The 15,969-nt window shown below is 53.7% G+C and overlaps 1 protein-coding gene across 4 annotated transcripts in view; it reads left to right on the top strand.

Annotated features, from left to right (window-relative positions):
- The window catches only part of ttc33 (tetratricopeptide repeat domain 33), a 57,985-nt gene that overhangs the window by 23,194 nt on the left and 18,822 nt on the right, over positions 1-15,969 (top strand). For all 4 annotated transcript variants that reach the window (XM_052020494.1, XM_052020493.1, XM_052020496.1 and 1 more), the window contains exon 3: positions 3,885-3,966. In XM_052020494.1, the coding sequence (XP_051876454.1) occupies positions 3,885-3,966 (82 nt within the window). The remainder of the gene's footprint in view (positions 1-3,884; positions 3,967-15,969) is intronic.

Here is a 15,969-nt window from a genome sequence, read left to right on the forward strand (position 1 = left end):
CAGGTACATGGTTCTCTGACAGTGGTGTTACAAGTAGACAGAGTGGTGAAGAAAGCTTTTGGCATGCTGGACTTAATCAGTCAGGGCACTGAGTATAGAAGTTGGGATGTTGTAGTTGTGCAAGTCATTGGTGAGGCCACATTTGGAAGATTGTGTTCAGCTTTGGTCACCCTGCTACAGTAAAGATGCCATTAAGCTGGAAAGAGTGCAGAGGAGATTTACGAGGATGTTGCCGGGACTCAAGGGACTGAGTTACAGAGAGAGGTGAGCAGGTTGGGACCTTTTTCATTGGAGTGTAGGAGAATGAACGGTGATCTTATGGAGGTGTATAAAATCGTGAGGGCGTAGGCAGGGTGAATGGGTTGAGGAATCAAGAACTAGAGGGCACAGCTTTAGGGTGAGAGAGGAGAGATTTAACAGGAACCTGAGGGGCAACTTCTTCACCCAGAGGGTGGTCAGTATATGGACTGAGCTGCCAGAGGAAGTGGTTGAGGCAGGTACATTAACATTTAAAAGGTACTTGGACAGGTCCATGGATAGGAAAGGTTTAGAGGGACATGGGCCAAGTGGGACTAGTTCGGGAAGGCACCTTAGTCGGCATGGACCTGTTGGGCTGAAGGGCCTGTTTTCCTGCTGTATGTCGCTGACTCGTTCCTGCCATGGGCCAAGTGCAAGAGTCTGGGATGCCGCCAGAGATGCAGGAGAGATTAGGAAACGCTCTTGGGAACCATTGCTTATCTGATGCCAATGTTTTTTTAAACTTCTCCAGCTTGTTAGATTGAAGGATAAGAGGTAATCTGCAATGAATTACTGTATAGATCAGTGCTCTGTGTGATCTGAACTGCTCGAGAGATATATATGGCCGTAACCTAGTACTTACGGTACACACAGATTTACTGGGACATTGCCTGGACTCGGGGGCCTGAGTTACAAGGAGAGGTTGTGTAGACTAGGACTTTTTTTTCCTTGGAATGTAGGAGATTGAGGGGTGACCTGATACAAGATCATGAGGGTATAGACAGGGTGAAAGCACGTAGTCTTTTTTCCCAGGAAGGGGGTGCTAAAAACAAGAGGGAATAGGTTTAAGATCAGAGGCGAGAGATTTAAAAGGGACATCGGGACAGCGTATTTGAAATGAGCTGCCAGAAATAGTGGTTGAGGTGGGCACATTAGCAGCATTTAAAAGCCATCTTGATAAGTACGTGGATAGGAATGGTTTGGAGGGCTAAGGGCCAAACGTGGGCAGATGGGACTGGGCAACACAGTCGGCATGGATGAGTTGGGCCGAAGGGCCTGCTTCCATGCTGTGTGACTCTGTGACTGTATGACAAACAGGCCATTCGCCCAACTGGTCTTTGCTGGTGTTTGTGCTCTACAAGTTCCTTGCAGCTCTATCCTTGCACCTTTCTCCCACTGAGAAGAGGGACAGTATCTGGAGTATTTTGTACAGTGTTGGTTTCATCTAAAGCAGGAGAGGAAGTGCAGCAGAGATTTGCTGGCCGGGTCCCAGGGATGGCAGGCCTATATTCTCTGGAGTTTGGAAGAGTGGGGAGAGATCTGATTGAAATTCTATCAGGGCTCGATGGCTGGATGCAGAGAGCACATTACCCCCAGCTGAGGAACCTTGAACCAGGGCCAAAGTCTGAGGATAAGAACTCAATTGTTTCTGGCTGAACTGAGGACTCTTCACTCAGAAGGTGGTAAATTTTTAGAATTCTCTGCCCGAGGGGTGTGGAGGCTCAGTCACAGATGCTGCCTGACCTGCTTAGTTCCTCCAGCAGCTCGTTTTTGCTCCTGATTCCAGCATCTGCAATCTCTCGTGTCTTCGGAGGTGAATAGATTTCTGGGTTTTAGGTGAATCAAGGGATGGTGCTGAAAAATGGCTCGGAGGTAGATTGGTTTATTATTGTCACGTGTACCGAGGTACAGTGAAAACTTTGTTTTGCATGCCATCCGTACAGGTCATTTCATTACAACAGTGCATTGAGGTAGTACAAGGGAAAACAATAACAGAATGCAGAATAAAGAGTTACGGTACAGAGAAAGTGCAGTGCAGGCAGACAATAAGGTGCAAGGCCATGGCAAGGTAGATTGTGAGGTCAAGAGTCCATCTTATCGTACCAGGACGGGCTACTGGTGATGTTCACTCCTAGGAACTTGAAGCTCTCAACCCTCTTGACCTCAGCACCGTTGATGTAGACAAGTGCATGTGCACTGCCCCCCTTCCTGAAGTCAATGACCAGCTCCTTTGTTTTGCTGACATTGAGGGAAAGGTTGTTGTCATGACACCATGTCACTAAGCTCTGTATCTCCTTCCTGCACTCCGACTCATTGTTATTTGAGATACGGCCCACTACAGTGGTGTCATCTGCAGATTTGTAAACAGAGCAGAATCTCTGGATAGAATATCTAGATGATCAGCAGTGATGCTGATGAATGACAAAACTGGCTGATTTGTTACCAATTTTATCCTTAAGTACAACCTTGCGGTTTATTTCAACGCTCCTGATGGGGAGTTCCACCTTCTTGCTGCTCTCTAGGTAAAGAAGTTTCTCCTGAATCCTTGATCAGATAGCTTAGTTTGAGCCCATTGTCCCAGCTGTCAGCCAGGGTGAGCTGGTGGGGGGTGGGGGCCTTTCTATTTCACTCAAGGGATGTAGGCTTTGCAGGCTAAGCCAGCATTTAATTGCCCATCCCGGGTTGTCCCTGAGAAGGTGGTGGTGAGCTGCCTTCTTGAACCGCTGCAGTCCCTGAGGTGTGGGTACACCCACAGTGGTGTCAGGGAGGGAGTTCCAGGATTCTGACCCAGTGACGGCGATATATTTCCAAGTCAGGATGGTGTGTGGCTTGGCGGGCAACTCCTAAGGGGTGGTGTTCCCTGTGCTTTTAAAACTTTATTAATACAGCACAGTAACAGGCCCTTCCAGCCCAATGAGTCTGCGCCGCCCATTTAAACCCATGTTAACCTACGCGTATGTCTTTGGAATGTGGGAGGAAACCGGAGCACCCGGCGGAAACCCATGCAGTCACGGGGAGAACGTACAAACTCCTTACAGACAGCGATGGGAATTGAACCCCAATTGCTGGCGCTGTAATGGTGTTGAGCTAACCGCTATGCTACCGTGCCGCCCTGGCTTTTGCTGCCTTTGTCCTTCCAGCTGGTAGAGGTGGTGGGTTTGGAAGGTGCTGTCTGAGGAGTCTCGGTGAGTTGCTGCAGTGCCTCCTGTAGATGGTACACACTGCTGCTACTGTGTGTGGGTGGTGGAGTGAGTGAGTGGGTGTGGGTGGGGTGCCTGTCAAGTGGGCTGCTGTGTCCTGGATGGTGTCGAGCTGCTTGATGTTGTTGAAGCTGCCCTCACCCAGGCAAGTGGAGAATGTTCCCTCACACTCCTGACTTGAGCCTTGTAGATGGTGGACAGGCCTTGGGGAGTGAGAGGTGAGTTACTGACCACAGGGTTCCCAGCCACTGACCTGCTCCTGTGGTCACACTGTGTATGTGGCTTCTCCAGTTCCGTTTCTGGTCAGTGGTAACCCTCAGGGTATTGACAGTGGGGGATTCAGTGACGGGAATACCACTGGATGTCAATGGGCTTGCAGTGATCAGGTGGGCTGGTTTTGTCCAGGCAAACCTGGCCTGTGTTCTGCACAGAGTCAGGGAGTGGAGCTTGCTCAGTTTTCTCTGAAGCCAGTGCCTTTCTGAACCCTGCGAACCATACCAAATGTGGAGCTTCTGCTGTGGCTTGGAGAGAGGCTCCACGGTGTCCAGATAGAGAAATCCAAAGGTTCACAACCTTCTGGGTGACAGTCTCTGGGCTGACTTGGTATAAATGTCTCTCTTCCCTGCATCGTGCTTGATAAAGGCGAGATTCTTCTATTTGCTGCAGGCACTGGGAGGCGATTGGTCGGTGGGATGAAGCTATTCAGCTGACACCGGACTGTGCTGCCCTCTACGAGATGAAGGCGCAGGTACTGTATTGCACTGGACTGCCAGCTTGTGTAACCTGGAACCGATTGTGTAACTGGAGGATATCAGTAGGCTCTGAGCTGACAATCTGCCTCTCATTGTATTAGCTACCTAGCCTGTCTCCGGAAAGTCACTTCATTTCCTCCCAAACCCATTTCCCCAACAATTCCTCTCCCCCCACAGATGCTGCTCGACCCGCTGAGTTCCTCCAGCAGATTGTTGTTCCAGATTCCAGCATCTGCAGTCTCTGGTGTCTCCACGGCTGCTTACTGTCCGCCTCCCTCAGTGGGTAGTATTCTTCCTCATGAGACCCAGAGGTTAAGGGTTCAATTCCTGTTGCAGACACTTAACCACAAAAACCTCAGCTGCCTCTCAGTGCAGTACCGAGGGGGTGCCGCGCTGTGGGAGGGGCAGTACCGAGGGGGTGCCGCGCTGTGGGAGGGGCAGTACCGAGGGGGTGCCGCGCTGTGGGAGGGGCAGTACCGAGGGGGTGCCGCGCTGTGGGAGGGGCAGTACCGAGGGGGTGCCGCGCTGTGGGAGGGGCAGTACCGAGGGGGTGCCGCGCTGTGGGAGGGGCAGTACCGAGGGGGTGCCGCGCTGTGGGAGGGGCAGTACCGAGGGGGTGCCGCGCTGTGGGAGGGGCAGTACCGAGGGGGTGCCGCGCTGTGGGAGGGGCAGTACCGAGGGGGTGCCGCGCTGTGGGAGGGGCAGTACCGAGGGGGTGCCGCGCTGTGGGAGGGGCAGTACCGAGGGGGTGCCGCGCTGTGGGAGGGGCAGTACCGAGGGGGTGCCGCGCTGTGGGAGGGGCAGTACCGAGGGGGGTGCCGCGCTGTGGGAGGGGCAGTACCGAGGGGGTGCCGCGCTGTGGGAGGGGCAGTACCGAGGGGGTGCCGCGCTGTGGGAGGGGCAGTACCGAGGGGGTGCCGCGCTGTGGGAGGGGCAGTACCGAGGGGGTGCCGCGCTGTGGGAGGGGCAGTACCGAGGGGGTGCCGCGCTGTGGGAGGGGCAGTACCGAGGGGGTGCCGCGCTGTGGGAGGGGCAGTACCGAGGGGGTGCCGCGCTGTGGGAGGGGCAGTACCGAGGGGGTGCCGCGCTGTGGGAGGGGCAGTACCGAGGGGGTGCCGCGCTGTGGGAGGGGCAGTACCGAGGGGGTGCCGCGCTGTGGGAGGGCAGTACCGAGGGGGTGCCGCGCTGTGGGAGGGGCAGTACCGAGGGGGTGCCGCGCTGTGGGAGGGGCAGTACCGAGGGGGTGCCGCGCTGTGGGAGGGGCAGTACCGAGGGGGTGCCGCGCTGTGGGAGGGGCAGTACCGAGGGGGTGCCGCGCTGTGGGAGGGGCAGTACCGAGGGGGTGCCGCGCTGTGGGAGGGGCAGTACCGAGGGGGGTGCCGCGCTGTGGGAGGGGCAGTACCGAGGGGGTGCCGCGCTGTGGGAGGGGCAGTACCGAGGGGGTGCCGCGCTGTGGGAGGGGCAGTACCGAGGGGGTGCCGCGCTGTGGGAGGGGCAGTACCGAGGGGGTGCCGCGCTGTGGGAGGGGCAGTACCGAGGGGGTGCCGCGCTGTGGGAGGGGCAGTACCGAGGGGGTGCCGCGCTGTGGGAGGGGCAGTACCGAGGGGGTGCCGCGCTGTGGGAGGGGCAGTACCGAGGGGGTGCCGCGCTGTGGGAGGGGCAGTACCGAGGGGGTGCCGCGCTGTGGGAGGGGCAGTACCGAGGGGGTGCCGCGCTGTGGGAGGGGCAGTACCGAGGGGGTGCCGCGCTGTGGGAGGGGCAGTACCGAGGGGGTGCCGCGCTGTGGGAGGGGCAGTACCGAGGGGGTGCCGCGCTGTGGGAGGGGCAGTACCGAGGGGGTGCCGCGCTGTGGGAGGGGCAGTACCGAGGGGGTGCCGCGCTGTGGGAGGGGCAGTACCGAGGGGGTGCCGCGCTGTGGGAGGGGCAGTACCGAGGGGGTGCCGCGCTGTGGGAGGGGCAGTACCGAGGGGGTGCCGCGCTGTGGGAGGGGCAGTACCGAGGGGGTGCCGCGCTGTGGGAGGGGCAGTACCGAGGGGGTGCCGCGCTGTGGGAGGGGCAGTACCGAGGGGGTGCCGCGCTGTGGGAGGGGCAGTACCGAGGGGGTGCCGCGCTGTGGGAGGGGCAGTACCGAGGGGGTGCCGCGCTGTGGGAGGGGCAGTACCGAGGGGGTGCCGCGCTGTGGGAGGGGCAGTACCGAGGGGGTGCCGCGCTGTGGGAGGGGCAGTACCGAGGGGGTGCCGCGCTGTGGGAGGGGCAGTACCGAGGGGGTGCCGCGCTGTGGGAGGGGCAGTACCGAGGGGGTGCCGCGCTGTGGGAGGGGCAGTACCGAGGGGGTGCCGCACTGTCATTGAGGCCTGGATTCTCACTTGTCACAGGATTCTGAAGGAGAACAGGCTGCTCTTTTGGTGTTCTGGCCAATGCTCATCCCTCAAACGATGCCTAAAAGAACGCTTCTGCTAATTTATTGCCTACTGGGTTTCACCCATCACGTCAATATTTCATTGGCTGTTAAAGCAAATTTGGAGTTTATGATGCTATAAATTCAAGGTTCTGGTCCATAGTGACCTGCAGAACATTGATGATAGGGAGCAAAACACAAGCTGCAGGTCAGGCAGTGTCTGGAGGGAAATGGACTGTTGATGTTTTGGGTTGAGACCCTTCATCTGGACCCTTGCAGCATCTGCATTCTCTTGTGTTGGTAAGGAGGATGTTTTGATGGTGGTAATGACTCAGAGTGTCAAGAGCTGGTGGGTAGGCTCGGGTGGGGGGGTGGTGGGGTTGCTGCTGACCACTTCCATGCAGTGTATTGGCCCAGACCAAATGTAGGGCAATAGTTCTGACTGTAGGTAGACGCTGCTTCATTACCTCAGAAGGTGGACATCAGCTGAGAGCATCTGAGCAGCAGGTGGTTGGGCCAAGTGCACTCCCCTGAGGAATTTCTGCAGTGACAGAACGTCAGAAGCACCTGCAGGAGCAGGCTATTCAGCCCATGGCCAATGCTCTGCCATTCAGTAAGCTCATGTTGACCTGATACCTCACTGACACCTTCCTACATTAATTGCATGTTCCATGATTCCCTTAATATCCTGAATATACTCAATGACTTACTCTGTGAATGCACACAGTCTTTTTCCCAGGGTTGGAGAACCAAGAACTAAAGGGCATAGGTTTAAGTTGAGAGGGGAAAGATTGAATAGGAACCTGAGGGGCAACTTTTTTACCCAGAGGGTGGTGAGTATATGGAACGAACTGCCAGAGGAAGTGGGTGAGGCAGGTACATTAACAGTATTTAAAAGACACTTGGACAGGTCCATGGATAGGAAAGGTGTAGAGGGAAATGGGCCATATGTGGGCAAATGGGACTGGCTTGGGTGGGCATCTTGGTCAGCACGGACGAGTTGGGCCAAAGGGCCTGTTTCCTTGCTGTATGACTCTGCACCCTTGCCCAAGAAGCTGTGATGAATTCTAAGGATTCACCACCCTCTGGGTGAAGAAACTTCTCAACTGGCCGATCTCTTACTTTGAGACTGTGACTCCTGGTTCCAGACTCCCCAGTCAATGGGGATGTTAACTCCACACTGAAGATCAATGAAGCTTTGTACGTTTCAATGAAATTGCTGTTATTCATCTAAACTGAAGAGAATACAGGCCTAGTCTTTTAATCTCTCCTCGTGTAATGAACCTACCACCCCAGGAATTGATCCAGTGAACCTTCACTGCACCGCCTCCATCAGAGACATATCCTCCGTTAGGTAGGGAGACCAGACCTGCAAGCAATATTCCAGACGCAGTCTCACCAGGACCTCTGCAATTGCACCAAGACGCTCTGTTCTAGTACTTAAATCCTCTTGCAAGAAAATCCAACATACTGTTTGCTCGCAGAACCTGCATGTTAACTTTCAATATGCAAGGGGTACCCGATCCCTCTGAACCCCTACAATTTTCAATCTCTTTCTATATTTTCCACCAAAGATCCTGAGCTGAGATGATTGGGTTCCATCCAATGAGGACAGACATCTTCCTTTGTGCTACATTGGACTCCAGCCAGGGTAGAATTTTCACCTGACCCCATCAGCCCCACTCTCACTTCCATTCAGTGCCGTTTTACCTGAGCTCTTTCACACCAGACTTGGCCGATTGCTGGTTTACTTCACGGGTGGTCACTTCAGCTCACCTTGGGAATTCTGTGACCCCTGCTGTGCCTGGGGTCTGGCTGCAATGCCTGGAGTTGAGAATTTAAAGGAATCCTCTCCCTTAAAAGGAAGTAGTTGCTGGACTTTCTGAGGGTGGGCTTTGAGGGTACAGCACAGAAACAGGCCCTTCGGCCCACCACATCCATGCCGACCTTTTTGCCCATCTACACCATTCCCATTTGCCCACATTAGGTCCATATCCTTGTCTGCCTTGTCTGAATGTCTCTTAAACACAGCGATTGTACCTGATTCCACGGCCTTCTCTGGCAGCGGGTTCCAGATATCAGCCACTGTGCAAAAGTAACTTACCTCTCACCTTGTTCTTCATACCCCTACCATGGGGAAAAGATTTTATAATTTTACACACCTCTATCAGGTCACCTCTCAAGCCTCCTTCGCTCCAGGGAAGACAATCCCAGCTGATCCATCCCAGGCAATATCATGGTGAATCTCCCCAGCACAATCACATTGCGTGCAAAGGCGTAAGTGCAGCTGAGGTACAAGTCACTTCAATCCAACCAGTGGCCAAAGGACTGGGAGAGACTGAACTGGTCTCATGCTCCATGTTTCACTGAATCCAACCCTCAAGTTAGGACAGATGTCTCGTCACCCTGGGAGCCTGTGATGGGAGAGTGTAAAGGGAGCCTTTCTCTGTAAGCCCTGCTATCCTGCCATAGAGCCACACAGAAGTAGACCCACCACACCCATCCCAACCATCAAGTACCATCTACACAATTCCATTTACCAGCACTTGGCCCACAGCCTTCCATTCCTTGGTGGTTCAAGTCCTCGTCTGGATAATTAAATGTGAGAGACTCTGCCTCCACCACGTCCCAGATTCCAGCACCCCTGTGGGGGAAAAGAATTCCCCCTCAGATCCCCTCTAAACCTGCCCCTTTAAACCTGTGTCCTCAGCTTCAGACCTCTCTGCTATGGAGTGTGCTGTCCCTGCCCTGGGAGTGTGTGATGGGACAGTGTAGAGGGAGCTTCACTCTGTGTCTGACCCCGGGAGTGTGTGATGGGACGGTGTAGAGGGAGCTTCACCCTGTGTCTGACCCCGGGAGTGTGTGATGGGACGGTGTAGAGGGAGCTTCACTCGGTGTCTGACCCCGGGAGTGTGTGATGGGACGGTGCGGAGGGAGCTTCACTCTGTGTCTGACCCCGGGAGTGTGTGATGGGATGGTGCGGAGGGAGCTTCACCCTGTGTCTGACCCCGGGAGTGTGTGACGGGACAGTGTAGAGGGAGCTTCACCCCGTGTCTGACCCCGGGAGTGTGTGATGGGACGGTGCGGAGGGAGCTTCACCCTGTGTCTGACCCCGGGAGTGTGTGATGGGACAGTGTAGAGGGAGCTTCACCCCGTGTCTGACCCCGGGAGTGTGTGAGGGGACAGTGTAGAGGGAGCTTCACTCTGTGTCTGACCCCGGGAGTGTGTGATGGGACGGTGTGGAGGGAGCTTCACCCTGTGTCTGACCCCGGGAGTGTGTGATGGGACGGTGTAGAGGGAGCTTCACTCTGTGTCTGACCCCGGGAGTATGTGATGGGACGGTGTAGAGGGAGCTTCACCCTGTGTCTGACCCCGGCAGTGTGTGATGGGACGGTGTAGCGGGAGCTTCAGTCTGTCTGATGTGTGCCATCCCTGAATACGGGATGAGAGGAGATTGAAGGGAAACGTTCTTCTTCAAATCCATCCTTAAACCTGTGCTCTCTAACTCTGCCATGGAGTGGGCTGTCCTGGCACTGGGAGTGTGTGACCTGTGGATGGCCAGCTTGGCCAGGCCCAGCAGGAGACCAACTAGGAGATCCGCCGCGCACCCCTCCCCGTGCCGCACCAGGTGCCCGTAAACCAACAGCGCCGGGCTTCAGTACTGCCCCTTCCACAGTGTGACCCTCCCTCAGTACCGACCCTCCCTCAGTACTGCCCCTCCCACAGTGACCCTCCCTCAGTGTGACCCTCCCTCAGTACCACCCCTCCCACAGTGTGACCCTCCCTCAGTACTGCCCCCCCCCACAGTGCGGTGCTCCCTCAGTACTGCCCCTCCCACAGTGTGACCCTCCCTCAGTACTGCCCCTCCCTCAGTGTGACACTCCCTCAGTACTGCCCCCCCCCCACAGTGCGGTGCTCCCTCAGTACAGCCCCTCCCACAGTGTGACCCTCCCTCAGTACTGCCCCTCCCACTGTGTGACCCTCCCTCAGTACTGCCCCCCCCCACAGTGCGGTGCTCCCTCAGTACTGCCCCTCCCACAGTGTGACCCTCCCTTAGTACTGCCCCTCCCTCAGTGTGACCCTCCCTCAGTACTGCCCCCCCCCCCCCACAGTGCGGTGCTCCCTTAGTACTGCCCCTCCCACTGTGTGACCCTCCCTCAGCAATGGAGTGAATATTCAGCCTTGGTTTAACACTGGAGTTTCAGAGTAGATGTGAACTTGATGATCTGTTCAAGCCAAGGAAACTGAGCCAAGCAAACTCCCCACAAATTTTCCGTTGCAATTTAAAAATTCTGACATATTGGAGAAGTTTGAAAGGTAATAAGCCCAAAGAAGTCAGCAATTACTGGAAACAGTTGTTTTCTTTTCGGATGGCTGCCTGTCTTGCATTCTCAGTACTGGGAGCTGGATCCAGAGCCACTTTCCAAGGCTGGATCCAGCAGCTCACCACAGCCTAATTGCTGCATCCTCTGCTCCACAGACACTGGCGAGAAGGGGAATAGGGGAGCTGGGGATTTGTGGGTTGAGGAAATGGTGAGTTTTATGCAATCGGTCAGGCTGCGAGGGGTAAATTGGTTTATTATTGTCACACGTACCAAGGTACAGTGAAAAACTTTGTTCTGCATGCCGTCCATACAAATCATTTCATTACACAGTGCATTGAGGTAGTACAAGGGAAAACAGTAACAGAATGCAGAATAAAGTGTTACAGTTACAGAGAAAGTGCAGTGCAGGCCGACAATAAGGTGCAAGGTCATAATGAGGTAGATTGTGAGCTCAAGAGTCCATCTTATTGTACTAAGGAACCATTCAATAGTCTTATAACAGCAGGATAGAAGCCGTCCTTGAGCCTGGTGGTACGTGCTGTCAGGCTTTTGTATCTTCTGCCTGATGGGAGGGGGGAGAAGAGAGAATGTCTGGGGTGGTGGGGTCTTTGATTATGTTGGCTGCTTTACCGAGGCAGCGAGAAGTGTAGACAGAGTCCATGGAGGGGAGGCTGGTTTCCATGATGTGTTGGGCTGTGTCCACAACTCTCTGCAGTTTCTTGCAGTCCCGGGCAGAGCAGTTACCGTACCAAGCCGTGACAATGAGGGTCCATGCCACTGTCTGTTTGAGATGGTTGTTCCCTGCCTGTGGGCTCGACAGCTCAGATCTTGGGCTGAATGATGGTGTCCAGTGCTACTGACTGCTGCTGAAGCCACTTATTGGGAGGGTTGTGGGAACTTCAGGTCCGTGACCAGTTGACGGATGGCATGTCCTGGATGAAGCAGCAGGAAGCTGAAGATGATTTCAAACTCCTCCTCACCTCCCACTGATTCAGGATGTCTTGGTATAAGAAAGACTGACTGATGCTCTGTACCTCTGGTGGGGTGGTTCCAAATTGGTAAGGCACACAGTGATTGTTACAACCTGCTCTGCACACCACTGACCTACTTCGCGGATAAGTTGGGCCAAAGGGTCTGTTTCCATGCTGTATGACTCCTCATCCGCTGCAATAACAACAGCACTGGAAATATTCAGCGGGTCAGGCAGCATCTGGTAATGGGTTTATTATTGTACCGAGATACAGTGAAAAGCGTGCCATCCAAACAGATCATTCCGTACATCAGTACATCGAGGTCGTACAATGGGAAAAGCAATAACAGAATGCAGAATATAGTGTTGCAGTTACAAAGTGCAGTGTAGGTAGACAATAAGGTGCAAGGGCCACGATGAGCTAGATTGAGAGATCAAGAGTTCCTTTATTGTACAAGAGGTCCATTAGAGTCTGATAACAGTGGGATAGAAGCTGTCCTTGAGACAGGTGGAACATGTTCACAAACTTTTGTACCATCTCCCCCATGGGAGGGTGGAGAAGAGAGAATGACTGGGGTGGGAGGGGTCCTTGATTATGTTGGCTGTTTTCCCGAGACAGTGGGAAATGTAGACAGTCCACGGAGGGGAGGCTGATGGACTGGGCTCTGTTCACAACTCTGCAATTTCGTGCGGTCTTGGGCAGAGCAGTTGCTGTACCAGCTCCGTCTTGAATGTGTGGAGAGAGAGAAAGAGAGTAGAGGACATTTGTGTCAGGTTGGCCTGTACCGGCCAGACCTGGTAGTTCACCTAGCTCACTCAGACTGCGCCAGTGGTGGTGACGGAGTTAGAAATGGGGCTGGGTGGTGGATGGAGTTTGACCTGGGCTGTGACTTTGCTTAGGATTGAAGGTGGGATAATCTGCACTTGTCCCAGTTATGGGGAAATAACTGTCAGGTTCCCATGGGCTTTGATGGCTGTGATTAATTTAAAGTTTAATTTTGTTCCTGAACTGATGTCTAACTGCAAAGGGAGAATCTGCTCATTATTCCTCGCTTAGCTGGTTCCACATCACCCACTAGTTTCTGTCTCAACACTCCCCCCATCCCTACTTGGCTCCATCTGCCAGCCCCTGTCTCACCCTTCCCCCTCACCTCTATATACCGGCTATCTCCCCTCTACACTCCCAGGATGCAGGGTCTTGACCCGAAACATCAACCATCCCTCAATCTCCACAGATGCTGCGTGACTCGCTGAGTTACTCCAGTAGTTTGCCTTTTTCTCCACATCCCAGCCTCTGCAGTCTCTTGTGTTTCCTGACCCTTCTTCCAAGAAGTGTGATTGTGTGGGATGTGTTAATCAGTGGAAGAGTGTTCTAGGAAGAGCTGATAGTGCAGCATGAATGCTCTTGCGGGAATTCCAGGGTGCTGGCCCGTCAACAACAAGGAAGGAGTTGAAAACCTTTGACCTCTGAGTTTAATGGAACTGTGCAACAGATGAATTGTTAAAGGATATTAAAACAGTGTAAATAAAACAGCCTGTTGGGGAGAGAGACATTGGGAGTTCACCCTTCCCTGCTGAGCCCCAAGCCGGTCTCAGTGCCACTGACCCAACTGCTGCTGCTATGTACTGTTGAAGTGTGGTCAGTATTGTAATGTGGGAACAGAGCAGCTAATTGAGGCAAGATGCACTCTCGCCATTTGACAGTGACCTGTTTCTTGGAGGTAAATTTTGGCCAGGATGTGGAGGGACTGGCTGCTCCTTAGAAATAGCAACGTGGGATATTTTGGATCTGGTACCCAGCAGTCAGATCCCCAGTTTAACAACTCAACAGTCTCCATTGGAGCTGTGCACCTGAGGGGCAGCCTAGACTCTGCTCAAGTCTCTGGCCAGGAGGTAGCCACTGGGCCACAGCTAGCACCAGAGGGGGGAGCAAGAGGTTGGGAGGTCCGGGGGAATTGGCTTGACTGGAGACTGAGGGTTGTTTTTCAGACTGGAGGCCTGTGACCACTGGTGTGCTGCAGGGATCGGTGTTGGGTCCACTGTTGTTTGTCATTTATATTAACGATTTGGATGAGAATGTAGGTGGCGTGGTTACTAAGTTTGTGGATGACTCTAAAATTGGTGGCATAGTGAAGAGTGAAGGTGGTTATCTAAGGTTACAACAGGGGCTTGATCAACTGGGCCAGTGGCAGATGGAATTTATTTAAGTGCGAGGTGTTGCATTTTGGTAAGACAAACCAGGGCAGGACTTGCACAGTAAATGTTAGGGCCCTGGGGGGTGTTATAGAACAGAGAGACCTAGGGGTGCAGATACATACCACCTGAAAGTGGCGACACAGGTAGAAGCTTACCTTCAGTCAGGGCACTGAGTACAAGAGTTGGGGCGTCATGTTACAGCTGTATGAGACATTGGTAAGGCCATATTTGGAGTACTGTGTACAGTTCTGCTTGCTGTGCTATAGGAAGGATGTTATTAAATTAGAGAGGGTGCAAAAAAGATTTATGAGGATGTTACCAGGACACGAAGACTTCAGTTAAGGAAAGGCTGGATAGGCTAGGAATTTTTTCCCCGGGATGAATGAGACTGAGGTATGACCCTTACAGAGGTTTATAGAACCACAAGGGGCATGGATAAGGTGGGTGGTCACAGTCTTTTCCCCAGGGTCGGGCAGTCTAAAACTAGAGGACACAGGTTTAGGGTGAGGGGGAAAGATTTAAAGGGGACCTGAGGGGCAACTTCTTCACACAGAGGGTAGTGGGGATGTGGAACGAGCTGCCAGAGGAAGTGGTAGAGGTGGGTTACAATGTTTAAAAGACACTTGGACAAGAAAGGGTTAGAGGATGCGAGCCAAACACGGGCAGATGGGACGAGCTTGGATGGACGCTTTGGTCAGCATGGACGAGTTGGGCCGAAGAGCCTGTTTCCGTGCTGTATAACTCTGACTGTGACCCCAAGGGATGGGGAGTGATGGCATTGAGGGGAGAGACTTGCATTTTTACCAGAAATGGCAGTGAGCTCAGACACCTGCCAGTCTGCACTGATACGTAAACAGCTTCTGGCTAGAGATGGGAAGGGTCTTGGGTGTGTGCTTAGCTCTTATCCCTCACTCTAGGCTCCGGGACAGCCTCTACCCTGCTGTTATAAGACTATTGAACGGTCCCCTAATACGATAAGATAGACTCTTGACCTCACAATGTACCTCATTATGACCTTGCACCTTATTGTCTGCCTGCACTGCGCACTCTCTGCATCTGCAACACTTTATTCTGCATTCTGTTATTGTTTTCCTTTGATGCAGTGATGTGATGAAATGATCTGTATGACTAGAATGTAACACAAGTTTTCACTGTGCCTCAGTACATGTGACAATAATAAACCAATTTACCACTTGTGAACAACCTCGAGGATATCTGAGGAGCAGTGGGGGAGAGAACCAAGTGTAGCTGATCCTGATGAGCAGTGGTATTGAAGTCAGGAACAGCCCACTTCTGCACACATTGCTTCTGTTTGTACATGATGAATCACTCTGTAACAGCCTGATTTGATCACTGGTTGTTGATGAGGGGTGCTGTTCTTGGCGCCTGATTTCTTTTGAACGCTGTAATAAGATCTTCGTGAGAAAGCAGATGGCTTAAGTCATGGAGGATATTGGACTCATTTCCTCCCCTGTTACTGTGTTGTTCTTACTTTATCACCAAAAGAAGGACGAGCATTTCCAAAAGACCTTTCGCAACCTCGCAAAGCTCCAAAGGTTGTTGTAGCCACTGCTGCAATGCAGCAGGAGTTTTCTGCACAGCAGCCTCCCACAGTGTGATAATAAACAGGTAATCTTCGTATTCAAAGTCAAAAACTCACTGGCTATCCGAAATAAAACCAGAAAACGCTGGAAACACTCAGCAGGTCAGGCAGCGTCTGTGGGGAGATGAACAGTCAACGATTCTTTTTTATCAGAACAGTCAGAAAACAGGTGTGTTGCAAGTTGCAGCAGGTGGGGAGAACAAACAGCAAGTGTTGGAGGGTGGGGACCGAGCAAGACAAGGGAGCTGATGGCGGTGATGCTGGCTGAACCACGTTCCCACCTCCCACAGTGCGGCGCTCCCTCGGGGCCTCCCCTCCCCGCCCCCCCCCCCCCATGGCGCAGTCCTCCCTTGGGGCCGCCCCTCCCACAGCATGGCGCACCATCAGGGCCTCCCCTCCCTCAGCGCGGCACTCCCTTGGGGCAGCCCCTCCCTCAGCGCGGCGCTCCCTCGGGGCCTCCCCTCCCATAGGAACTAAAGTGCTGTACTGTGAGGGGATGTTTCAGAG

The sequence above is a fragment of the Pristis pectinata genome, chromosome 7 (genome assembly GCF_009764475.1).
Source record: "Pristis pectinata isolate sPriPec2 chromosome 7, sPriPec2.1.pri, whole genome shotgun sequence".
Classification (NCBI taxonomy): domain Eukaryota; kingdom Metazoa; phylum Chordata; class Chondrichthyes; order Rhinopristiformes; family Pristidae; genus Pristis; species Pristis pectinata.